The following is a 27,222-nucleotide window of genomic DNA, read 5'->3' on the forward strand; positions in this document are numbered from 1 at the left end:
AGGTGACTATAGTTAACAATAATGTATATCTCAAAATTGCTAAGAGATTTAAATGTTCTCACCACAAGTATGTGAGGTGATGAATATGTTAATCATGCTTGATCTAATCATTCCACAACATATACATATAACATCACATTGTACCCCATAAATATATACAATTATTATTTGTCAATTAAAAATAAAATAAAATTAAATAATTAAAAATACCATTTAGAAAAAGACTTATATTGCTTTGTTAACTTTAACAATTAACTGTTAACTTTTTCATTTCTATAAAAGTTGAAAGACAGCTCCATAATTTAATTGATCTTAGACTCCTAAATCTCTAAAACTCATTTTTAAAAAGATTTCATACTGTTATTAATGTTTGTGTAGTGACCATAATGTATCTCATTCACCTTCTTTCTCCCTCTAATTGTTTGTGGCTTGTTGAAGGGAGATGTTAGTTTCTCCTAGTCTCTGTTAAGAAGAGGTGAGGATGATGACATATTGAGGGTATAATTTGGTACCTTTAAGTCTGTTCATTTCTTGACATTTCTAAGTCATCTGAAAAAAGTGGGAATTAATTTGTTTTTGCAGAGTACTAATTTTAAAAATATTTGTGCTTTATTGTTAAGCTGTGGTAAGCAATAAGTACTTTTACATAGAATATTTGTAGTTTTATATAACATACTAAAAAAAATTAGTCCCAACAGATGTAAATATATTATTTGAAAATAATATCAGATTTTTCTTTTTTTCCAGGTCTGATACATTATTTGATACAAATTTGATATATAGAAAAGTTAATATGTAAAAGAAAATATTTAGCAAAATTTTATTCATCCTTTTGGGCTTTCATTGTTAACATTAATTTTAATATAGCTGAACCTCAAGTTTTCCTTTGAATTATTATTGAAATAATTTATTAAACCAGAATTTTTTTTTTTTTTTTTTTTTTTGAGACAGAGTCGTGCTTTGTCACCCAGGCTGGAGTGTAGCGGTGTGAGTATGTTCCACTGCAACCTCAACCTTCTGGGCTCAAGTGATCCTTCAGCCTCAGCCTCCCAAGTAGCTGGGACTATAGGTGTATACCACTATGCCTGGCTAGTTTTTGTATTTTTTATTTTGCTATGTTCCTGAGGCTGGTCTCAAACTCCTGGGTTCAAGCAATCCTTCTGCCCCAGCCTCTCAAAGTGCTGGGATTACAGATGTGTACTACCACACCTGGCCTTTAACCAGATTATGAATGGTTTGGATGATTTATGGTTTGGACAAACCGACCATAAAAGCTGACTTTTTTCCTGAATCAAATACTGCTAATGACTCTAGTTATTGTATGTATTCAGTCATTTTCCCCCTGTCATTTTTAGTAACTGTGTCCTATTCAAGAGTCTTTCTCTGCTGGAATGTAGTGGTGTGATTGTGGCTCACTGCAACTTCGAACTCCTGGGCTCAAGGGATCCTCTTGCCATAGCCTTCCAAGTAGCTGGGACTACAGGCATGCACCACTATGCCCTGCTAATTTATTTTTTTATTTTTTGTAGAGATGGTGTCTTGCTTGTTGCCTAGGCTGATCTTGAAGTCTTGGCCTCAAGCAGTCCTCTCACTTTGGCCTCCCAAAGCACTGGGATTACAGGCATAAGCCACTGTGCCTGGCCCTGTTTTTTTGTTTTTTATTTGAACATCATTTTGAACTTTTGGATTTGAATATATAAGATGGCCTTTACTTCATCGTGGTCATTATTCTTTTTGATGTAAAAATTGTCGGAAGATGCGACAGTTTGAGTATCTTTGATCAATAAGGTTAGCTCCTAAATCGTTTTGACATGACCACATTGCAGTCTCTGATAGTTTCCTTGCTTTCTCATATGGCAAGGTGTTCTGGGTTCGTCTTATACAGTTCCTGCTCCAGCCTTGGGATCACTCATTTTTCTAAGAAGCCCTAATTTCATTTAGTAGTAAATGGTAGAGACCACGATCCAAGCTAGAGATGCTATTTATGCTTAGTCTACAACCATTGTCTCTAGGCTTTAGTTGATCAGGGCTGGGAAATATATATTTTTCTTATAGATTAAATATATCAGGAATTCATTGGTCACCTTCGAAGGATGCTAAGGGACCACCTCAGTACTTCCAATTCAGAACCACAAGCGTTTTTTTTTTTGTTTTGTTTCGTTTTTGAGACAGAGTCTTGCTCTGTTGCCCAGGCTGGAGTGCAGTGGCATGATCTGAGCTCACTGTAACCTCCGCCTACCTGGCTCAAGCAATTCTCCCATCTCAGCCTTCCAAGTAGCTGGGACTACAGGCATGTGCCATCATGCCTGGCTAATTTTTTGTTTGTTTGTTTGTTTTGGTAGAGACAGGGTTTCACCATATTGTCCAGGCTGGTCTCATACTCTTGGGCTCAAGTGATCTGCCCGCCTCAGCCTCAGCCTCAGCCTCCCAAAGTGCAAGGGTTGCAGGTTTGAGCCACCATATCTGGCCAGAACCACAAGATTTTTACTCAAGTTCAACAATCTTATATCTCACCTAAGATTGGGAGTTCAAGACCAGCCTGGCCAACATGGTGAAACCCCATCTCTACTAAAAATACAAAAATTAGCCAAGCGTGGTGGCATGTGCCTGTGATCCCACCTACTTGAGAGGCTCAGCCATGAGACTTGCCTGAACCCAGAAGGCAGAGGTTGCAGCTGCGTTATGCCATTGCACTCCAGCCTGAGTGACAGAGTGAGACTATCTCTCAAAAAAAAAAAAAAAACTTATATCTGTGTTTTCCCTTAACCATGCCCAAAATTTCTGTTCTCACGAAATAATTGCTCATTTGATTTTTACCACAATATCCATAGAACTGTCTCTGAACACAAACCAAAAGTACCACCAATATGATTTCTGAAAAATGCTTAATATTTTTTGGTTTGGCAGCTCTTTTATTCTTTTGGGTGTATCTTACTAGTGATGTAAGGGCAAATTACTGTGTTTTAAAATCATTTGGTTTAGTTCTTTTTGGTATGACTCAAATTATTTTTATAAAGCATATTTAAAGGAAAACTAGTATACTTAAAATGCATTTTGATATTTTCACATTTTGAATTCTTCAGTTTCACCAGATTGCAAAATTGTGCTATCTAATATAATTTTACAGTTCACAAAGTAAATGTATGCTTTTTTGTTTGCTAGGCGCTAATGTGCATGCTACAACAGCAACAGGAGACACAGCCTTAACCTATGCTTGTGAAAATGGACATACGGATGTTGCAGATGTTTTACTTCAAGCAGGGGCTGATTTAGTAAGATATTTTTAATTTCAAATATTTTTGCATGAATGTTAATATCCATTTATACTTAACATTTAGAAAACACTAAGATCAGTGGTTTGCATACTTTGTATACAGTAACTTAAAAAAAAAAAGCTTGGCTACCTGCTCTAGTTGTTGTATGTATTACATGTATTTGAAAATACTTAATGTTGAACAGGGCATACTGTTTCTTTTCCTAGTAAAACTGCTAGTTTGTTTCTTCCTTTCACTTCACCCGCATTTGACATTTCTGTGCTTTTTAAACTGCCCTCTGTTAGATATATCATAAATTCGATGATGTGTTCACAGAATAGAGTAACAAGTCAAGTCACTTTGAGTGATTTCTTATTATTATTTTAATTGACACATGATAATTGAACATATTAATGGGGTACAGAGCGATATTTCAATACATGTATATAATGTGTAATGATCAAATCAGAGTAATTAGTACATCCATCATCCTTTTGAATGATTTCTGTTGTTTCTCTGATTAGACATTTAAAAACAAAGTTACTGTTGTTAATCATGCTCCTAGTACATTCCTACAAATTCTGTTCTTTTTGTGTTTTCTGTTTTGGCTTTCCAAAATTTCAAATTAGTTGGCAGGTTCATATGTGTAATAATCTATATAAAAATAATATTCCATTTAAGTGTTCATGCCTCTTGCTGAAATGTGTGCTTTGCCTTTTATTTTGTGAGAGTGCTTTAAACCACTTTCTAGAGTTTTTCCCAGAATTCTCTGATATATTTCTTCAAAACCTATGTGTGACGTACATAGCTGTAAATGTTATAGAGAATTAGATTTCTTAGTTTTTCTTACTTAGAAAAAACTATGAAAGTATTGCCTTAAATCATCCAAGTAGATACCTGAGAACATTGTTGGAAAATAATTATTAACCAAAATAAATGTATGCTATGATTGTTATTTATTATCATTTCTACTAATACTAAATATTGTAATGAAAATGCTATCATTCATTCTTATTAATTAGGACTTTCCCTATCAGTTATAATTTCTGGGAGGTATGCTTTTTTGTCTGAGAATTGTGACAGCAATATATGTTAAGTACATCTTAGTCTTTTGACTTCTTTCTATATCTTTTTCCTTTAATAGAGTTACTTTGGGTCATCTGTAAAAATTAGGAATTGAAGTTCTTCATTCAAAATAAAGAAATAGAGTAGAACTTAAAAACTTATATAATATAAACAAAATTTAATACTCTTATCCTCTAAATTCTTACCTGGATTCTCTCTTCCTTGTATTTTCTATGACGAAGTCACTCTCTTAACCTGTTGGGAGTTCTAAAAAATTAAATAGGGCTAGGTGCAGTGGCTCATACCTGTAATCTCAGCACTTTGGGACGCCAAGGCGGGTGGATCACCTGAGGTCAGGCGTTCAAGACCAGCCTGACTAACATAGTGAAACCCTATCTCTACTAAATACAAAAAGTCAGCTGGGTGTGGTGGCACGTGCCTGTAATCCCAGCTACTTGGGAGGCTGAGGCAGAAGAATCACTTGACCCAGGAGGTGGAGGTTGCAGTGAGCCTAGATTGTGCCATTGCACTCTAGCCTGGGCAACAAGAGCAAAAATGCCATCTCAAAAAAATAAATAAATAAATAAATAAATAAATAAATAAATAAATAGGATAAAAGAGGAACTATCTGGTAAAAATATACTCTAATGTATAACAAAACCATACTGATTGTGACCAAGTTAAAAATCTCTTACATTTTTAAATATTTTATTTTTACCATCTTCTGGAATTAGAGTGTTTATTATTTAGTTCCTTAGAAGAACTACTTTAATTGAACAGATAGAACTATTTGAACTTACCATATTTACTTACATTCAAAATGTAAGATTAAAAATGGCTCAGATAGGCCGGGCGCAGTGGCTCACGCATGTAATCCCAGCACTTTGGGAGGCCGAGGCGGGCAGATCACCTGAGGTTAGGAATTTGAGACCAGCCTGGCCAGCATGGTGGCACCCTGTTTCTACTAACAATACAAAATTTAGCCGGGCATGGTGGTGGGCCCCTGTAATCCCAGATACTTGGGAAACTGAGGCAGGAGAATCACTTGGACTCAGGAGGCTTAGGTTGCAGTGAGCTGAGATCGTGCCATTGCACTCCAGCCAGGGCAACAAGAGTGAAACTCGATCTGGAAAAAAAAAAAAAAGGCTCAGATAAATACATATCTTAATTATTCAATACAGAAGTAATGCCATTGTTCTGACATAATTATTCATTTTTTATCTTGCAATCTGTTTTTACATTCATATTTACATGAAATTATAGACACAATATATAATACAGTTGTTTTCTATTTTTTCACTGCGTGTTCTTGTGTTCTGTCATAATCTTTACCATACTGCTATATAGTCTCTATATTTATAACTCTTGCATCATATTCCATCAAGTTGATGAACCATACTCGTTCATTAATTATGGAACTTTTGCTTTTCATTTTTCACTATTACAAATACTGTTAGATTTAATAACTTCGTATGTGTAACTTTTTATCTTTTCTTATTTTGAATTTTTTATATATTGATTGTAAGTTTTAAAAATATATAGGCTCTTCCATGCTTTTGCTATCTATGGACTGATATCTTAATTTTAATATTATTTCTTTTCCTCATTATAAAAAGCAATACTGTTCTTCATATAAAATGTGGAAATGCTGGGCATGTAGTCCTAGCTACCAAGGAGGCAGAGGTGGGAGGATTGCATGAGCCCAGGAGTTAAAGGCTGCAGTGCACAATGATCTTGCCTGTGAATAGCCATTGTATGCCAGCCTGGGCAACATAGTGAGCCCCTTCTCTTAAAAAAATTTTTTAGGAGAAAAGAAAATGTGGAAAGTATGGGAAAGTATAATAATTTTTATATTTAACACCTGTGAATATTTGTGAGTAAAATTTGTGACAGTGAAAAAAATATAAAACCTATGAATAAATTTTATTTCAGGCTTTATTGTAGGCCAGAGGAAAGAAAAGTTCTAGTCAAAAATAGGGAAACCTCAGAGAGTAAAGCAGGCAGATTAGTCCCTGAGTCCTGGGAAAAAGTGACTGGTAATTCTTATTAACTTTATCTTACAAGGCAGTACCATCTTACTTATCCTTCATTCTTTGTTGCTGTCTTCTAACATGTGTTTTGGGCTATAATAATTTCCTCCAGCAGTTGGCAGATAGAGGACTATCCATCCCCCATTGCATGCAGTGGAGATGTATTTCATTCCTGGCATCTCATAGATAATGTTCTCAGTTTAAGTGTACTAATTCTTTTTTTTTTTTTTTTTTCTGATGCGGAGTCTGGCTGTGTTGGCCAGGCTGGAGTGCAGTGGCACTATCTCAGCTCACTGCAACCTTCTCCTCCTGGGTTCAAATGATTCTGCTGCCTTAGCCTCCTGAGTAGCTAGAATTAACAGGTGTGCGCCAAAATTCAACCTAGGCGACAGGGCAAGACTCCGTCTCAAAAACAAAAGCCAAAACAAAAAAAAATGTAGTTTATCACTGACTTTACTCCCTAACCATAAAGTAAGGTCTCTGACCTTTGTTGCTTTTTTTGGACTGTATTCTGCTGACTGAGTGAACTATATTGGGCATTTTCCGAAAATAGTTGAGCAATTGGAAACTAGGTAATTTAGACATGGATACATTAGTACTCTGTAGTTCTTCTTCCTGGAATTTATTTCCTTTTAAATGAGATTTGATATAGACCTCACTTAACAGAAAGAAAAATATCTTAAGGATCAGTTTATTATCTATATTAAATCTTATAAATAGAAAACATAGACCAAGTCCTCTTTTATAAGGTTTTCTTTAAAAAATTTAAACAATATATTGTGTATCTAGACATTTCTGTGTATCCAAAATACATATATATAATATATGTGATATAACATCTTTCCGTGTTCCAGTAGATTTCCCGTTCTTTTTCACAGGTACTCAGTGTTCTGTATAATTTATTAACCATTTATCTACTCATAAACACCTGAATTAACAGTTTTTAAATATTATAAATGGTGCTGCAGTAAATATTGCTAGGCATATTTATGTATCTTTGCTACTTTTGTGAATATATATAATAGGGATACATTCCTAGAAGTGAAATTGCTGGTTATAGGGAAATGTTTGACTAAAATTTTATTGTTTTGGGAGGTCCACATCTGAAATTTTGATAACTATTGTCAAACTGTTCAAAAACGCTGAACCAGTGTACATCTCTGTTAACAGTTGAGCCCTCCTGACTCTCCCACATTCTGACAAACATAAACAGATTTCTTCTTTTTCCCCTCCTTTCTTCCCTCCCTTCTCCCCTCCCACCCTTCTTCCTTCTTCTTCCTTTTTTAAACAGTTTAATTTCCTAATTTCTGATCACAGCCCCTATGTGTGCATTATCTACAAAAATCTTCTTGCCTAGCGCAGTAGCTCAAGTCTGTAATCCCAGCTCTTTGGGAGGCCAAGGTGGGCAGATTGCTTGAGCCCAGGAGTTAAAACCAGCCTGGGCAGCATGGTGAAAACCCATCTCTACCAAAAAACAAAAAAACAAAAATTAGCAGGGTGTGGTTGTGCGTGCCTGTAGTCCCAGCTACTCAGGTGGCTGAGGTGGATTGCTTGAGCCCAGGAAGCGGAGGTTGTAGTAAGCCGAGATTGCATCACTGCGCTCCAGCCGGGGCAATAGAGGGAGACCCTATCTCAAAAAACAAACAAACAAACAAAAAAAACTTACTGTGCTACAACTGGCCCTATTAATTGCTCCCAAAGCTTTGGTGAACTATAGAAAACACAAGAATAAAATTACTTTCTGACAGTATGTGAAGACACCTTTTACAAATAGATTTTTAAAAATCAAATATTTAGTCAGTATCTATTGACTTCATTCTGAAAGACAAGGAGAGTAATATATCTTCCACCATAGAATTTTCATGAGTTATTTAAGTGGATTCAGTTTGTACATTACTAGTCTGTCTTATTATATAGCTTCATGATTCCTGAATTCGTCAACTTGACTTATCTGTTGGCTGGCTAGTATTGGTATTTTGATTTGAATTTATTCTCCCCGCTCAAAAAGGAGGTAATAGGTACTTGCATACTTTAGAATACCATATGTTGTATTTATAAATGAATGTAGCCATGTATGAAATTATTGAATCACTTGTTCTTTCCCCTCAAAATTTTAAACCCACTATATTAGTGTCTTCTGGTACTGAATATTGCCAAAGCCTGCTAGACTATTCTCCATTATATGTAAGTGACTCCTTTTTCTGTCTGGATTATTATCATAAAATTCTTTCATTATACTTAAACATCTATGATTTCATCAGGATGTATCTAGTGTTAATTAGTCTATATTAATTTTTCCTGGGAAACTGAATGTTTTCTGCCTGAAGATTTTTGTAAGTCATAGTCTTTAATAAGTTGTCATAGTGTTTTATTTTTTAAATTTTTATTTTTTTTTAGTGGTGACTGTGGGGTGATATTTTCTTTTTTTTAAAGGAAGATTTCTTTCTGCTGTGTTTTTGACTATTTATTTTTCTATTCTGTTAACATCCTTTAAGATATTTACCATCCATATGTATGGTCTCCCTGATCTCCCTTATTTGTATTATCTTTATGTCTAATACATTTCTTTGTCCTTTTCTTCTGCATTGTGTCTTAAGCCTGTCATCCAGGTCACTATTTTTTTCTGTATACTTGTTTCTGCTTTTTTTTTTCTTAAAAGGGACAGGGTCTTGCTTTATCCCCGAGGCTGGAGTACAGTAGCATGATCACAGCTCACTACAGCCTTAACCTCTTAGTCTCAAGCAATCCTCCCACTTCAGCCTCCTGAGTAGTTGGAACTACAGGCGCACACTGCCACACCAGCTAATTTTTTATTTTTATTTTTTGTAGAGACGGGGTTTCGCCATGTTGCCCAGGCTAGTCCCGAACCCCTGGGCTCAGGCGATCTACCCACCTTGGCTTCCCAAGTTACTGGGATTACAGGTGTGAGCCACCATGACTGACCTGTTTCTACTTCTAAATGTGGTTTTCATGGCTTCACTGTTACTGCTCCCTTATCTGCAAAGCTTGGGACCAAAAGTGTTTTGGATATATTTTTTTTTGATTTTGGAATATTTGCAGAATATATATCCATTGAGCATCCCTAATCTGGAAATCCAAAATCTGAAATGCTCCATGAGCATTTCTTTTGAGTGTCATGTCAGTACTCAAGAAGTTTCAGATTTTGGAGCATTTCAGATTTCAGGTTTTTAGATTAGTGATGCTCAGTCTGTATTTAGTTTCTTCTATTCTTCCAACTCACTTTCCAATCTTTTGTTATATAACTTTGTTCAACTATTTAAGTAAATATTCCCTGTTCTCTTTAATTTATTTGAAGGTAATGGGGAATATTTGACTAAAATTTTATTGTTTGTTTTGTAGGAACTTCTTGATAGGTTCCATGTTGGATACTCTGTGCTTATTATTCGTATTTTAATGGGACTTGCTATTTATTGAAATATGGGGTAGGGTAGCAGGGAAGAGGAAGTGAGCCTTAACAGTTAGCTTCTTAAAATCATATAGTTGTCTCAGGATACTGTCGTGCTGAATCTATACCATAAGAGCACGCACTTTCTTAGGGTAAGCACATCACGTAGGTAGGAAATTGGAGTGACAGAGTGAAGTCTTCTCTAGGCCACATTTCTTTTATTTGGAGATTTAGTTGACTCCGGTCAATGACTGAAAAGCTTATTGTGGTTTCCTAAGTTGTATCCCTGTCTCACCTTTAGATAGTTTATCTCAGTTAAGAGTCTATATCTAGAGAAAATACAAATATTCCATTTCTCGAGTTCTTTGAAGGTTCTTGTTTTAGTTGAAAAGTGTAAGCCCTAAGTACTTTTATAATGAGGGGAAAAACTATGTAACTATTTATCTTACAGTATTTTCCTCCATCCTCCCAACTTCTGATATGCCCAAATCTCTTGATTTCATTATTTTCTTTGGTTAGATGTTTTTAAATGTTGCTCTGTTTTTGTGGCTTTAGTTGTATTTTGAGACAGAGGCATGAATTTAAATAATTGTGCAGAAATGTTTCTACATATATTAAGGTTTATATTGAAGTTTTATTGGTAAAAAACCGTAATAACACCCCCTTAAAAATTTATACTCTGCTCCTCACATTACAGTCTCTACAGATGAGAATCTTTTTAGTTGAAGATCCTGAGTTAACAAAGCCCAGCATCTGAAGTATCGGTCACAAGGTCTTCATGGCCAAATGTGATTTTCGTTTTTGGAATAAGATCCGTGAGTTCTTCTTTTTCCTTTCGCAGGACAAGCAGGAGGACATGAAGACTATTTTGGAGGGCATAGATCCGGCCAAGCATCAGGTGAGGGTGGCCTTTGATGCTTGTAAGCTACTACGTAAAGAATAGATGTTGTAGGTAACCAGAACTCTGGATATCTGAATTCCAGCCAAGAAGTTCCAGGACCCTGCTGGGTGACAAAGGAAATCCTCTTCAATTGAAAAAGATTATGAAGTCCCAATAAAAAGAGATTTGCATTACTGGTAGTTTGTTTCCTTAGTCTTCTTTCTCAGTGATATTCCTAAAAAAATCTCTTAGGCGAAAATAGATTTTCTTATTCAGATAGTTCTTGTACATTCTCCTTTATTGGGAGAGTTAGTATACTACGGAGAGAAAGTCTCAGTAATAAAGTCCTTTGCATTCAACTTTGTTTATCAAAAATCTGAAACTCAGAGTGATATTAATACATTGGATTGTTTTAAAAATAATCCTCAAATAAACAATTAGTTTAGCAAAACATTTACTATATAGTTTATGCCCTAATTTCTGTAAACTAGAAGTTTAAAATTTTCTTCTTAAAATTGTCTCTTATTATTCTGAAATTGGTTTTTAAGGTGAATATTTTTTCATAAGAAATATTTCTTTTGAAAAAATGTGTGAATTTGTGCCCAGTGGTTTTAAAAGTCAAATAAATTTAATATCCATTATAATCCAAAGAAATTTATTTAAAATCAGGAGTAGGTTTTAATTTTAAAATTAGGAATGAATTGTGATTAGATCACAAATAACTTAGGCCATCTAACTTTCTTTTTTTTTTTTTTTTTGAGACAGTCTTGCCCTGTTGCCCGGGCTGGAGTGCAATAGCACCACGATCTTGGCTCACTGCAGCCTCTTCCTCCCAGGTTCAAGTGATTATCCTGCCCCAGCCTCCCGAGTAGCTGGGGTTACAGGTGCGCACCACCACGACCACCTAATTTTTTGTATCTTTAGTAGAGACAGGGTTTCACCATGTTGGCCAGGCTGGTCTCGAACTCTTGACCTCGTGATCTACCTGCCTTGGCCCCCTAAAGTGCTGGGGTTATAGGCATGAGTCACTGTGCCTGGCCTAAGTTTCTTAATTCTAAACCTCTCTTAATCATGATGCTTATTAGGTGTCTTCATCATTGGCTTGTTAAATGAGAAGCTGTTTTATTTATTCTGTTTAGATTTTTTTTAATTTCTTTTTTTTTTTTTTTTTTTTTTTTTTTTGAGACAGGGTCTCACTGTGTTGGAATGCAGTGGCATGCTCTCGGCTCACTGCAACCTTCCCATCCCAGGCTCAAGTGATCTTCCTGCCTCACCCTCCCGAGTAGCTGGGACTAGAGGCGTGCGCCACCATGCCCAACTAATTTTTTTTATTTTTATAGAGATGAGGTCTCACTGTACTGTCCAGGCTGGGTATATTTATTCTGTTTTGAAGTAAGTAAGTTTATTTCACAAAATGTGGTGTGAACATGTGAGCTTCTACTCAGTTTGTATGATATTGCAGGCTCCTATCAAGAATGTAAAGCTGAGTGTTATTTCAGATCAAAGTAATTCTTTTTCCCTGGATTTGTTAGAGGAAATGTAATTGTAAACCTTTCTCTCTAGTTGCAAGTCTCAAAACTTAGGATTTTTTTTAAAAATGAGTTTTGCAGCCCCACATTTACAGGTTCAGATTCCATAGATCTGAAATGGTGGGGTCTGCATTTGTACTAATATCTCAGGAGATTCTGATGACAAGTTCTCCATATCTTACACTTTGAGACATTGGTAGAGGCCATACAGATTATTCTGCATCATTGTTGAGTTCTTTACTTTTTCCATCTTTGCTTTATAAGCGATCATTTTTCTTCCATCCAAATTGAATAAACTTGGTTTTTCTCTCTGTTACTTGTGATTTTTAGAAAATGTGTGCTAAACACAAGCCTTAGGACCAGTGCCTCTTTTTGCCATATCAGTTCTCCTGAGGGATATGAATCCAATCAGTAATAGTAGATCACTAGTAATGATTAATATACAGTGGTGGGTTGAAAGAACATACTCCCCATGGAAGAATGTTGGAATCCTCTAGTACATACAGTATCAAACAGTCTCCCTCCCTTTCTCTGTGATTTTGGTCTTTCTCCTTAGAGAATGTCCTGCCTCCAACTCCAAAAGACATTGCCTCTGTGGTATAGTTACAATCCTTAAATATGTCTTGGGTGCCCTGTAGCTGTGATTTTTTTTTTAAGGGAAATTAACTTATTTTAAATAAAATAAACTTAATTTAAAATAAAATTTTGTTATCTAAAGCCAAATAGAAAAAAAATTCCACATTTTTTTCTTATAGTGCTCATTCATCAGAACCAATTTTTTTTTTTTTTGTGGAGATGGTCTTACTTTGTCGCTCAATATAGAGTACAATAGTGTGATTATAGCTCACTGCAGCTCTGAACTCCTGGGCTCATGGCATCCCCCTGCCTCAGCCTCCTGAGTAGCTAGGACTCCAGGTATGCACCACAATGCCTGGCTAATTTTTAAATTTTTTTCAGAGACAAAGTCTTGCTATCTTGCCCAGACTTGTAGTGTATTTTTTATGAATATATTTTTAGGGAGCTTATGAGCTCTAGTAATCCATTTATCAATGCATTTCAACTGTTAGTAATGACCTTACCTTAATAAACTTTAAATGTGACCTTACCTTCCACTTTTTAACTTTTTTATTAAGGAATAGCAGATAAACTTTTTTTTTTTTTTTTTGAGACGGAATCTCTCACTGTCGCCCAGGCTGGAGTGCAGTGGCACAATCTCAGCTCACTGCAAGCTCTGCCTCCCGGGTTCACACCATTCTCCTGCCTCAGCCTCCTGAGTAGCTGGGACTACAGGCACCCGCCACCACGCCCGGCTAATTTTTTGTATTTTTAGTAGAGACGGGGTTTCACCATTTTAGCCAGGATGTTCTCCATCTCCTGACCTTGTGATGCGCCTGCCTTGGCCCACCACAGTGCTGGGATTACAGGCGTGAGCCACCGAACCCGGCCATATATACATATTTTTAACTTTACTACTTAAAACTAGGAAACTTTTGTCAATTTCTTAAAAATCTAAAACTACCTATGGAATACACAAAACTCCTAATACATTTCTTTTAAAGCCAAGTTCTCTCTTTCTATGTTACTGTGTATTGAATGAGTTCTTTTCAGCTCTCTCCAGCTTGTTTAAATATAAGTACAAATGACTTACAGTCAAGAAGGTAGTCATTATTAGTATATAGAAAAATGAATCTAAAAATATGTAGTTGTGCCCCAAAACAACAAGTTTAAAGATCTCCATGGACTAGAAATGAAGCATGGATCCACAGTTTAAGCTATAGTTCCCAAGGAGAATTAAGGGCTAAAAAAATACACAATAGGGGCTGAGATTTCAGCATGTACAGAGGAATAGGGAGTGAATGCATTTCACATGTAGTACATCAGTAGATCTAGTCTACTTGAATAAAGCAAGGAACTGGGATCTTATTGCCCTACCTGTGAACCAAAATGGATTAAAAAAAACTTGGAGCAACTATCTAGGGTTATGGTTAGAAATTAGCAAATTGTCACATCCAGGTTATATGTAAAAAAAAAACGCAAAAAAACTACAAAAAAAAAGGCCAGGGGGAAGAAATTAGCAAATTGTCATTAGGAGAGGGAAGAAGCAGAGACAACCGTGTGACTAAAAACTTGGAGGACAACATTCTTGATTTAGGGAACAGAAGTGAAATACCTCTATGAGACAAGAACCTTAGGTGTCCAGCAAAATATCTACTTCTGAAACGAACTCCAAGAGCCAGACTGAGGCAACTTCCAAAACATCTGATAAGAAGGAGTACATCTGTGGATGGAAAAGAAACTAAAACAAAACACCTCCCATCAAAATGAGTTTCCTCAAATAAAAAAATTATAAAGCTGGAGAGCAAATCTTTATCAAGAAAGATAGTCAAAATGTAAACAAACAAAAAGCAAATTATAATACACTCAAGGAAATTGAAATAAACTTTAATCTTGAGAATTTTAAACATGTTTATTTTAAACTATGACCAGTAACCATAAAACAATGTGAGGTAATAAAGCAAAAGCTGATAATTACGTATTAAGAACAGCTGTATATAAAATAAAACAAAGTAAAAGTTTTGGAGGGTAACCTCAATATATAGGGTAAGACAGCATATTAGACACAGTTGAATACATTAGTGAATAAATGAAGGATAAAACAAGAAATAATACAATAAAATATATAATTAAATATAATAAAGATAGAAAATATGAAAAAGAAATTGAGAGCAAGAGAATAGATTAGAAGCTCCACCATGTATCTACTGGAAGTTCCTGAAGGAGAGGATAGAAATGGAGGGGAGAGGAAATGTTTGAAGAGAGTGGTGGAGAATTTTCTAGCATTGTAGCTAGACATGAATCTTTGACTGAAGAATCATATCCATCACTAAGCAGAACAGTGAAACTGTGGAACTTTAAGGATAATGAAAAATGTCTTAAAAGCTATCAGAGGAAAAAAACACATTACCTACAAAAGAACAACCATCAAAGTTTTGACATTCTCATCAGCAATAATAATTACAGAAGATGATGGGAAGTAATATCCTCAAAATGCCAAGATAAAATAATACAATACAGAATTCTGTACTTACGTGCCATTCTAGAGAAGGAAAATAAACATATTTTCAAATCTACAAAGAATAAACGAGTTTACCATCATTAGACCCTTGTCAAAAGAACTACTAAAGATACATACATCAATGAGAAGAAACAAGTGAGTCTTGGAGGAAGGCGTGGAATACAAGAAACTATGGTAAGCAAAGAAATTGATAAAACATATTATAAATACAAATGTTTGAGTTTAAAAACCTAAATTTTAATGTTTAAAACCAAAGTAGTACTAAAATTCTAGAAAACAATAGCAGGAAATTCAGAAGGATGTGTTAGAGAGTTTAAAAGCCACGCTAGAGTCTTTTGTTGTTGTTCAGGAGGAGAACGTACTGAATGAAGCTTTTTTTTAAATAAAAATAGAATAGTAATCAGAACAAATATAAAGCTATTAAACTCGACTGTTAAAGGGCAGAGACTTCTGAATTAGAGTCAGAATCAAAATGTAGCAAATGCTGTTTGCAGGAGACAAACCTTAAAGCAAAGTAATGAGGAAAGCTTGACAGTGATGGGAAAAAATTATGTAAAGCAATATTAATATCAGACAAAATGGAATTTTAAGCCAAAAGCATTTTTAGAAATGAATACTCCTCCAACTGAGAAAATAATTACCAATCAGTAACTAACAATCTACCATCTAAATAAAATATAAAACTGCAAAATTGCAAGAGAAATGGTCAGATCTGCATTTGTAGTGGTAGGATTTTTTTTCACACACTTCTCAATGAAACTGATGAATCAAACAGATAAAATGATTGTTAAAAATCAAATAATTTTTTATCTTACAGAAAGCTAGCATTCTGTTTCCAGTAAATATACTTTGTATTCTCTTGTAATACATGGAATATTTCTAGAAATTGTCCATGTTTTAGGCCACAGAGAAGTCCGAAGAAACTCCTGAATCTTCATCATGTGGACTATATTCTCTGATCCCTCTTGCCTGGAAATTACACATCAACAATAAAATCTTATTTAATTCCATACATTTAGAAATTGAAGGAAAATACTTTTTTTTTTTTTTTTTTTTTTTTTTTTGAGACAGAGTCTCGCTCTGTCACCCAGGCTGGAGTACAGTGGCGTGATCTTAGCTCACTGCAACCTCCACCCGCCGGGTTCAAGCAATTCTGCCTCAGCCTCCCAAGTAGCTGGGACTACAGGTGCCTGTCACCACGCCTGGGTAATTTTTGTATTTTTAGTAGAGATGGGGTTTCACCACGTTGGCCAGGCTGGTCTTGAACTCCTGACCTTGTGATCCACCCACCTCGGCCTCCCAAAGTGCTGGGATTACAGGCGTGAGCCACCATGCCCAGCCAGGAAAATACTTTTACAAAATTCATGGGGTTAAGAGGCAATACCAGTAAAAATTACACGGTAGAAACTGAGTTACCAGTGCACACCAAAACTTGAGAAGGGAGAACATACCTGAAGTTGTCCTTAGAAGGAAAATTGTAGTTCTGTATATCAGTATATTAAAGATGAAAATAAATTTTAAAACAACAGCACAAAGGAAGAAGAAAATAATAAAAGCAGGAGAACACCTCATTCTATCATATATGGTATTCTATGGTACATGATATTCTATGGTATAGAATGAGGTGTTGCCCAAATCTAGGGAAAAAAATATAAAAGCAAAAGTTAACACAATAGAAAATAATTTTAGAAAGAGATACAGAACAAAATATAGGGATGAAGAGTGAAATTAAAAGCTGGTTTTTAAAAAAAGATTACCAAAACAGATAAAACAAGCCAGGCTTTTTATTTATTTATTTATTTATTTATTTATTTATTTATTTATTTATATTTATTTAATTTTTTTAGGGGAAAAGGCACAGATAACAAACTTAAAAGTGAATTATAAGAGATCTTTAAAATTCAGTCAATAAATGTGAATGCTCAGATGAAATGAATACTAATTTTTGCTAGAAATATATAAATTATCAAAATTGACTCTAGAATAGGAAACCATGTATTACAAATTGAATCAGTAGTTTAAAATTACTCATCTATAGAAGGTAAGAGGTTCAAATGGATTTATGGGTGAATTTTACCAAATGTTCAGGGTTTTTGTTTTTTGTTTGTTTGTTTTGTTTTTGAGACAGAGTTCCACTCTTGTTGCCCAGGCTGGAGTGTAATGGCGCAATTTTTGCTCACCGCAACATTCACCTCCGAGGTTCAAACGATTCTCCTGCCTCAGCCTCCCGAGTAGCTGGGATTACAGGCATGCACACCTTGCCCAGCTAATTTCGTATTTTTAGTAGAGATGGGGTTTCTCCACGTTGGTCAGGCTGGTCTCGAACTCCCGACCTCAGGTGATCCACCTGCCTCAGCCTCCTAAAGTGCTGGGATTAAAGGCATGAGCCACCATGCCAGGCTGGACACCTCTCCCTCTCCTCTCCTTCTTCCTCTCCCCCTCCCCCTCCTCCTCCCCCTCCCCCTTTGTTTTCTTTCTTTTTGAGGGAGTCTCCCTCTGTCGCCCAGGCCAGAGTGCAGTGGTGAGATCTTGGCTCACTGCAAGCTCTGCCTCCTGGGTTCACGCCAGTCTCCCGCCTCAGCCTCCCGATTAGTTGGGACTAGAGGCACCTGCCACCACACCCGACTAATTTTGTTTTTGTTTTTGTTTTGTATTTTTAATAGAGATGGGGTTTCACCATGTTAGCCAGGATGGTCTCGATCTTCTGACCTCGTGATCCGCCTGCCTCGGCCTCCCAAAGTGCTGGGATTACAGGCATGAGCCACCGTGCCCAGCTGAAATAGATACTTTCTATATTATTCTAGCTGTTCTCAAGAACAGAAAAAGAAACGTTAAATTGCACGATATTTAAGTTTGTAGCCTTGGAAAATAATTTTCTGTGTTTATAAAGGGAAAAAAATCAGAAACAATTTGTATCCTGAAATTTTATTAGTATTGAACAAATAGTGGCTATATGAATGACTAAATCCAATGTTCATAAATAGTACGATGTATACAAATTTGATTCCCATTATATACATGTATACATTGTTTCCCATGATATACACACATATATGTATATACATACATTGTACATATATATTCCCATTATTGATTCCCATTATATACATATATGTGTTCCCATTATATACCTGCATTCCTATTATACATGTATATTCCCCTTATATACATACATATGTATATATGTATATATACTTGTATGTATGTGCATATGTGTATGTATATAATGGGAATCAATGGGAATATATATTATATATATGTATGTGTATAATGGGGACCAATGGGAATATGTATGTATAATGTATGTATATAACGGGAATCAATGTATTCCTATACATATACATATATATAATGGGGATATTCCATATATACATATATTATTATTTTTTTCTTTTTTCTGCTTCTTGCAGAGCAGGGCTAACCCATAGGGAGTGTGCCCAGAGTAACCTGATTCCCATTTTAAAAGAAGGATTTAGTAGTCAGATATTTTGGGGCAAATATTGTGTGTTGTGGGATATACATTATTCATTTTAAGACACAAAATGTTGTAAATATAGAGTAGTGGCATTGTTTTATCAACTTTTTTCAAATGTGATTATGTTATTCAAAACTAAAAGAATGAATGTATATTTATAGAGAGGAAAATAAAATAGGTAGCTTTTCACCCCTTTTATTTCAGGAATTATATTAATATGTTGAATTTTGAAACTTGACTTGGTGTGAGGATATTGGGACTGTACTTTCTGATTTCATGTCTTTTAACAACTATGGTAATATTTTAAATATACAAAATTAACAGTTATTTTTTATTTATGTATTTATGTATTTATTTTTGAGAAGGAGTCTCGCTCTGTCACCCAGGTTAGAGTGCAGTGGCTCGATCTTGGCTCACTGCAAGCTCCGCCTCCCAGCTTTACGCCATTCTCCTGCCTCAGCCTCCCAAGTAGCTGGGACTACAGGCGCCCGCCACCTCGCCTGGCTAGTTTTTTGTATTTTTTAATAGAGACGGGGTTTCACCGTGTTAGCCAGGATGGTCTCAATCTCGTGACCTCGTGATCTGCCCGTCTCAGCCTCCCAAAGTGCTGGGATTACAGGCTTGAGCCACTGCGCCCGGCCAAACAGTTATTTTTTAAAGTTTACTCTAAATCAGGGCTGAAAGCTTTGAAATCATTTGTCTTTGCCATTACTTACGGGACCTAATTATGTTGATGTGACCTAATTATGTTGATCACCGCCAGGCTTAAGAAATAAGAAAGAGAAAAGGATAAAGAAAGGATAAGAGACATTAATATTACCCGACTATGTTCTAGTAATAACATATCAGTTGCAGATAATCAGTGTCTTACTCTCAGGTTTAACTACTACTCTTAATTTCTTGTTTAGTTGACTTTCCTTTGTCTTATTTACCTAGTAGAAAACAATAAAAACTTCAAACCTCAATGCTATGAGAGGGAAGATTTGAGAGTTCAGTTATGCTTAGTTTCCTGCATGATTAAACAATTTTTAATCACTCAATCGTTTAAGCATATGTGTACAGTGACTAGCAAAAAAAGACAAGATCATTGCTCTCATGGAGCTTACCGTTTAGTGGAGGAGACAGGTTAGCTAAATAAAATACTTACACAGACTAAAATATGATTGTAATTTATGAAGGAGAGGTTCATAGAGATGTATGTCCATAATAGGAAGAGTGATTTAGTCGGGAAGTTCAGGGAAGTCTTCCTTGAGGAAATAACACTTTACTTAAGATGTAAAGGATGAAAATGAGTTAGTGGAGGGAAAGCATTAAAGAGAAAGACCAGTATGTGCGAAAAAGTTGTGAGGCAGGAAGGGAAAAAATAAGTTGCTAAATGGGCAATTTATTTCCAGGATGTGGTTGATTGTAATGATATTTCAGAAATAAGTTGGATAGAAAACCTGGACAAACAACTTTCTAGGCCTTTCCGAGTAAGGTCTTTGTGATATGTATTCAGTTTTATTTGAAGTAAATTGCCAGAATGTTAGATTTACCTAAGTTTGAATGTGAGTTCAAGATCTATTCTAAAGCCAAATTATTTTGGCATTATCTGTAGTTATTCATTTTTCCATAAACTAGAATTAAAATATTCTTATTTAATTAACATGTATAACAATTAAAAAGCCAAAACATAAAGTAGTTTTTTTAGTAGGTTGAGTGATACTACACTATCAAGATTTTTTTTAAACCTATTTAAGGGAGGAATTCCTATCATTTTCTGTGAGGTCTCCATTGGGTTGACAGTCTACTCATTTCTTATTGTTATTTTGTCTGAGTTGTAGATCAGGATAGTTAAAATGTAAATAGACTAAATTGTATTCTGTTGGGAGAGCACATATTTTAAATTGATCATGTGGTAATTATAGGATTTTCAGAGTTAATTAGAAGAATATAGCTGAAATAAAGCTTTAATCACCATTCTTTATCAGTTTTTTCATAGTAACAAAAGAGAACCAGAACAACAGAAAATCATGTTTGCATACATAGTGAAAGAGGGGATAGGTAAGAGAACTTTTCAAAGAAGCAGTATATACGCTACATTTTAATACTTACATGAATTTAATGAGTTCATAATTCTCCCAACAGACAGTATTACCATATAAGCAAGCTCCTTTTAGTGGCATTTGATGTGAGGCATGCCTAGTTAAAAACTGTTTATCATTCATTCCTCTTGCTGGCGAACTTCCTAGAAAGAACAATCTTTCTGCTATTAGGAGTTGTATCTTTTGCCTTTGACTATTCAAGTATTTAATATCTACTTAAAAAATCTACCCATTGGTATATTTTTCTTCTTCATTTTTCCGTTACTCCTAAAATACCATAGTGTTTTTCTTCAAGGAATCATTTGCATCCTTTGATAGAGCTTTTATTGGCTTTGCTATAAGATCAAGATTCTTCTAATCGTTTCACAGGACTGAGGTTCGTTTTTCACAGTCCAGATAAATAGTTAGGAAACATTTTTTAAAACTTAGAATTAGAAAAATGCAGTGATTTCTCTTTGGGAACCAAACAAAACATTAATATTATCTTTAGTGGTTATTACTTGGTATGCAAAACTGAACTTGCCCTTAGAAAGTTACATTATCTAGTGTGGACTGAAAAATCCGGTATATTGGGGGAATTGAAGTAGGTGGTATAAGTATCTACATTGAGTAAGTATATTAAATCCTCATTGTTTCTCATTTCATCAGTACTGTTTTTAAAATAGATGGTTAGACCGTTGGCATTGATGGATTATTTTTTCCATTTCTTTAACAGGAACATGAATCTGAAGGTGGAAGAACACCTTTGATGAAAGCTGCAAGAGCTGGTCATTTGTGCACTGTGCAGTTTCTTATTAGCAAAGGTAAAGAAAGGGCAAGTGATCATTTCCAAGAGGCTACAGTTTATGGGAAAAAAAAATCCTAAACTGTTGCAATTTATGTTATGGCTACTTTACCTACAGTAAAGTATTGTATTCTTGCCTTTTGTTGTTGTATTTTATTTAGTAAGCGTAGAGTTTGTGAGTTATTTACCGGGAATTTTCTTTATTAGTTTTGAATTTTAAGTTTTCATTAACCAAACAACATGTGGTTGCTCCCAACTTAGAAAAGCCAAATGTAAAATGTCCCACTATGATTAGGTGGATATTCAACAGCTAATGATAAGTCTGTTCTGCTGGAGATGTGGGTGGGGGACAGAGAGGAAGTCTGCTACTGTGGTACTTGTTTGTGGTTCAGTTGCACTAACTGAGTTTGTAAGGGTCTTATTTATTATAATTTTTATATTTCTTTAGAAATTCTATTATTAGAATTATATTTAGGCAAAAAATACAACTGATGGATGAAGAATTAGCTTAAGACTGTTTACTGCAGAGAAATAAAATGCTGTGGAACCAATGTTAGGTTCAACCGTATATAATTGTCATGTTATGAATCAAAAATGGTAACGTCAGCAGTTTGATTTGGTTCAGCCTAACTCTTTGTATAGAGTCAGAAATACTGTGGCATCTAATGAAACATCTTAGGATAGGATGATAAAAATACAGGGAAGATTCACTCAGGTGGTGTTATGTTGTTAAGATAAAAATTATATTTATATTTTAATAGATTTCTGACATGTAGTAACATTAAAAATGCAGGGTAAGATTTTATCATTTTGTTTTATTTTTTTTTGAGAAGGAGTTTCACTGTTTTTGCCCAGGCTGGAGTGCAATGGCGCAAACATAGCTCACTGCAACCTCCACCTCCCGGGTTCAAGTGATTCTCTTGCCTCAGCCTCCCGACTAGCTGGGATTACAGGCATGCATGATATTTTGTATTTTTAGTAGAGACAGCGTTTTACCATGGTTGGCCAGGGTGGTCTCAAACTCCTGACCTCAGGTGATCCGCCAGCCTCGGCCTCCCAAAGTGCTGGGATTGTAGGCATGAGCCACCGCACCTGGCCAGATTTTATCATTTTAAATGTACTTGTTTTCTTCTGAATTGGATAAAACTAGGTTTATTTTCTTCATATTGCATTTTTGCTGCCAAGTAACGCGTATCTTTACGTAATATAGCCTGTAAAAGCTGCTTACCTCAACCACACAGAAATAAATAGACAGATAACCTCTGGAGTTCTCTTATGCTTCTTTACTAAAGAGGATACCTAATCATACCCAACAACAACCTGCTAAGAATATAATCAGGCTTGTCAGGAATAGGAACACATTGATTATATCGTTTCAGCTAAAATAATCCTGTCATCTAAAATAATTTCATGTTGCTAATCTCAGGATGTTTATTGCTGTATTTTACCTTTCCCAAAAGGTACTTCTATGCAAGTTAGGATTAGATTCAGCTGAATATTTTCTGAAAATTAGACAAACTGTTAGTAGTAGTTTTACCCACCGACTTATTTTTCTCTTAAATAAGATAGGTAGAATTAAGAAGGAAGAATGAATATTTCTATAGTCTTAACTTTCTAGTTGAGATCTTTTGGAATTGTTAAAGGTAACTGAACTAAAGTTATTTTTTCCAGGGATCAAAAATAACTTATCAAAAAAGAAGCTAAGAAAAGACTTTTCATTTAGACATTTTTCAGGTCATGTTATACACAGCTATTGAACAACCTGCCTTTCAAATAACATATCTGGATATATTCTGTCTTCTCTCCATATCCAGGTCCCCCGACTCTTAAAATACACAATATGAAGAATTATATATCTCTTAAACATTGCTTAAAAAAATCTGTTTTCTCTACTTTGAGACCTGGCTATATTGCCACTTTCTAGTAGATCAAAAATGTCTTTGAAACATTTTGAGTTATATACAGTGGTGTTATTTGATGCTTACATTAACCTGTATATATTTATTAATCTTAGTCTTCTAGATTTTCCATTTTAAAAGTGATATTGAATGAACGAACTACAGCTTCATGCAACATTGTGGATGAATCTCACAAATATAATATTGAGTGAAAGAAGCCAGACGCAAAAGAGTACATTGTATGATTCCGTTCATATAAAGTTCAAAAACTAAAACCAGTTTGGAAGTCAGGGTAGTGGTTACCGTTGGGAGGCTGGGTAGTGACTGAAAGGGAACACAAGGTGGGGCTTTTGGTATGTGGATAATGTTCTGTTTCTTGGTCTGGGTGCTGGTTACACAGGCATGTATTCATTTTGTGAAAAAAATTCAAACTATATACTTATAATTTGTATACTTTTTTGTATCTACATTATACTTCACAAAAAATTTTTAAATGATATTAACTGTGAACTCGCTTGATTTCAACCTTTGCTAAGATTGCTATTTATTTTTCTTCAAAGGTGCCAATGTTAATAGGGCTACAGCCAATAATGATCATACAGTAGTGTCACTGGCATGTGCAGGAGGCCACTTGGCAGTTGTTGAGCTACTCTTGGCTCATGGGGCTGACCCTACTCATCGACTCAAGGTAGTCTACTTTAAAATAAGTAAACAGGCCGTATGTGATGGCTTATGCCTATAGTCCCAGCACTTTGGAAGACTGTGGCGGGTGGATCACTTGAGCCCAGGAGTTTGAGACTAGTCTGGGCAACATAAGGAGACTCCATGTCTATTAAAAACACACACACACACACATATATGTGTATATATATGTATGTGTGTGTGTTTTATAACTATACATATATTATATATACATGTATATATATTTTATATATATATACATGTATTATATATATGTGTTTTATAACTACATGTATTATTTACATATATGTATATAATAAATACATGTATAGTTATAAAATATGTTTGATCTTAGTGCTTAATATTTAATACTGTTTAAATGAGTTTTGATTTTATATGAGCTGCTAAGAAACTATAAAGAATTAATTACCGTGGCAATTCTTTTTCAGGATGGTTCAACAATGCTCATTGAGGCTGCAAAGGGTGGCCATACTAATGTAGTTTCTTATCTGTTGGATTATCCAAATAATGTTCTGTCAGTTCCCACCACAGATGTATCTCAGCTCACCCCACCTTCTCAAGATCAGTCTCAGGTAAAGTAAAATGGAGCTTATTTGTTAACATAAATATTCTTCAATGTGATTAGAAGTTTTTGTTTAAAGTCAGTTTTAAGCAAAATGGACTTGTTTTTATTTTCTGTTACATATTGAAAAAAATCATGATTCTAAATTCTTTAGGATTTATTTTCTTTAAAGGTACACTGAAATTTGTTACTGCCTTATTTATTGAAAATAGTGGTTTTTAAAAACCACTTAATATCAAATATAAACGTAAGTATTCTAAGTTGTTATCTTATTACAACTAGGTTTTTCAGGGTTTTTTATTTGTTTTTTAAGAAGAGAATCAAGAGAAAGCTTTTTCTTTTTTTTTCTTTTTTCTTTTTTTTTTTTTTGAGATGGAGTCTTGCTCTGTTGCCCAGGCTGGAGTGCAGTGGCACGATCTCGGCTCACTGCAACCTCCGCCTCCCAGGCTCAAGCGATTCTCTTGCCTCAGTCTCCCAAGTAGCTGGGACTATAGGCGTGCGTCACCATGCCTGGCTAATTTTTTGTGTTTTAGTGGAGATAGAGTTTCACCATGTTGCCCAAGTGGTCTCAAACTCCTGAGCTCAGGTGATCCACCTGCCTCAGCCTTCCAAAGTGTTGGAATTACAGGCATGAGCCACATGCCCGGCCGAAAAAGCGTTTTCTTAATACCACCCAAGGTAGTATTAATTATCCTAGAGATAGTGACTTTTGTCAACCATGAAAGTATAGGTAACATAAGTGCTAAAAGTTCATTAGAGTAACTTGTAAACCTACTTTAAATTATGGAGAAAATATAGATATTTTACTAGTATATTAAGTTGCTGAGATCCTAAATTCTTTTCCACAAAGTCATCCTGAAAACTGCTAGCATACCCCAATTCAAGAAATATATTAGATTTTTGTTTTCTTTTGATCCATGTAGAATTCAAGCAAGGGTAAATTGGCTAGTGGGTAGTGAATATGTGACTTGTACCCCTAGCTATAATTGGAACCAGCAAGGTGTTCCATTCAGCAAGGGAGTAATGTTATTTCCATTTAGCTTAAAATCATTGACTACTTGTAGATTACCTGACTGTCTAATCAGTAGTCTCAAAAATTATAGTTTGGTGAAAGCTTTTTTAAAAAAAGCTTTAGGAAACAAAAGTGCATTTGGTGGTATATGAAGATAACCTAAAACAGGATGTCTGTTTTATTTATGGGACTTTCTTTTATTCTTTGGTCTGAGATGATTTTTTTCTGAGTTGACTTTTTAGGTTCCACGTGTGCCAATGCATACACTTGCCATGGTTGTACCTCCCCAGGAACCTGACAGAACTTCACAGGAGAACTCTCCTGCCCTTTTAGGAGGGCAAAAAGGTTAGTTACTGAATTATTTTTCTTAAAAAGGGGATTTTTTCACCTAATCAATAAATGCAGAAATGTACCTTAATGGTACAGAGTTACTGTGTACCCATGGCTAATTGAGGTAGATAATTCTGACAAATGCAAATAGTCTTACTATCTAAAACCGAAAAGACATAAGTGTTAGGAAAAATGACTTCTTATTATTTTCCTGTTAACATACTGAAGATGTGGCTTTCATCTGGCACAGATGAAAATACTTAAGAAACAAGCCAAGTTCTTAATTATATTAAAGTAACCATAGTTTATCAGACATTCATTTTTCATTTGATAATTCTTTAGCTAACCAATAGTATATGAAGAATGAAAATGCATATTTGCTATCTAGTTAAGTTTTTGTAACATTGATTCAGTTAATGAGTGAGAAGTTTAAGAATTACATTCAGTTGCATTTATGCAATGCTGAATATAGTAGATTATCTGTCACTATGTGAACCTGGACAAAAAAACTATCAAAATAAAATGTATACAAGTAATATCCAAATGACTATTAAGAAGGAGGGTAAACTACTTAAAAAACTCAAGTTTATGAGCTCTGATATGTTTCTGCTGTCTTTATATTTGTAAATGAAAAGTACCTTCATGTATAAATGTACCTTCACTTGATAATTATGTATAGCTGTAATATCTGAGTTCCCTGGAATAAAGAAAATAGTTAATATGTAGGATGTTTAAAACTATATAAAAACAAACTTACGAACATAGTTCATTTAGTGTTTGATAATCAAGTGTAGTAACTTTGGCTTTGGAAATTCAGTACTAAATAAGAATCACTGGCCGGGCATGGTGTCTCCCACCTGTAATCCCAGCACTTTGAGAGGCTGAGGCGGATGGATCACCTGAGGTCAGGAGTTCAAGACCAGCCTGGCCAATATGGTGAAACCCCATCTCTACTAAAAATACAAAAACTTAGCCAGGTGTGGTGGCAGGTGCCTGTAATCCCAGCTAGTCGGGAGGCTGAGGCAGGAGAATCGCTTGAAGCCAGGAGGTGGAGGTTGCAGTGAGCTGAGTTCAGGCTATTGCATTCCAGCCTGGGCAACAAGAGCAAAACTCCGTCTAAAAAAAAAAAATCATT

General features: G+C 35.2%; 1 protein-coding gene and 1 long non-coding RNA gene across 12 annotated transcripts in view; both read left to right on the top strand.

Annotated features, from left to right (window-relative positions):
- Window positions 1–27,222, top strand: part of ANKHD1 (ankyrin repeat and KH domain containing 1) — a 130,095-nt gene that overhangs the window by 52,656 nt on the left and 50,217 nt on the right. For 7 of the 11 annotated variants that reach the window (XR_013394881.1, XM_077937106.1, XM_077937107.1 and 4 more), the window contains exons 10-15: window positions 3,163–3,272; window positions 10,597–10,653; window positions 21,515–21,602; window positions 24,042–24,169; window positions 24,612–24,755; window positions 26,000–26,102. Coding sequence is in view for 10 of the 11 variants with exons in the window: in XM_077937106.1 (XP_077793232.1) it covers window positions 3,163–3,272; window positions 10,597–10,653; window positions 21,515–21,602; window positions 24,042–24,169; window positions 24,612–24,755; window positions 26,000–26,102 (630 nt within the window). In the remaining variant the exon portion in view is untranslated. Of the gene's footprint in view, window positions 1–3,162; window positions 3,273–10,596; window positions 10,836–21,514; window positions 21,603–24,041; window positions 24,170–24,611; window positions 24,756–25,999; window positions 26,103–27,222 lie in introns of those variants that run through there. The other 4 variants (XM_077937109.1, XM_077937110.1, XM_015141029.3 and 1 more) reach the window with 3 other exon arrangements.
- LOC144329544 (uncharacterized) lies at window positions 11,793–14,809 on the top strand. Its single transcript, XR_013394898.1, has 2 exons — window positions 11,793–13,079; window positions 13,455–14,809. It is a non-coding gene; the product is annotated as an uncharacterized LOC144329544 (long non-coding RNA).

The sequence above is a fragment of the Macaca mulatta genome, chromosome 6 (assembly GCF_049350105.2).
Source record: "Macaca mulatta isolate MMU2019108-1 chromosome 6, T2T-MMU8v2.0, whole genome shotgun sequence".
NCBI classification, from domain to species: domain Eukaryota; kingdom Metazoa; phylum Chordata; class Mammalia; order Primates; family Cercopithecidae; genus Macaca; species Macaca mulatta.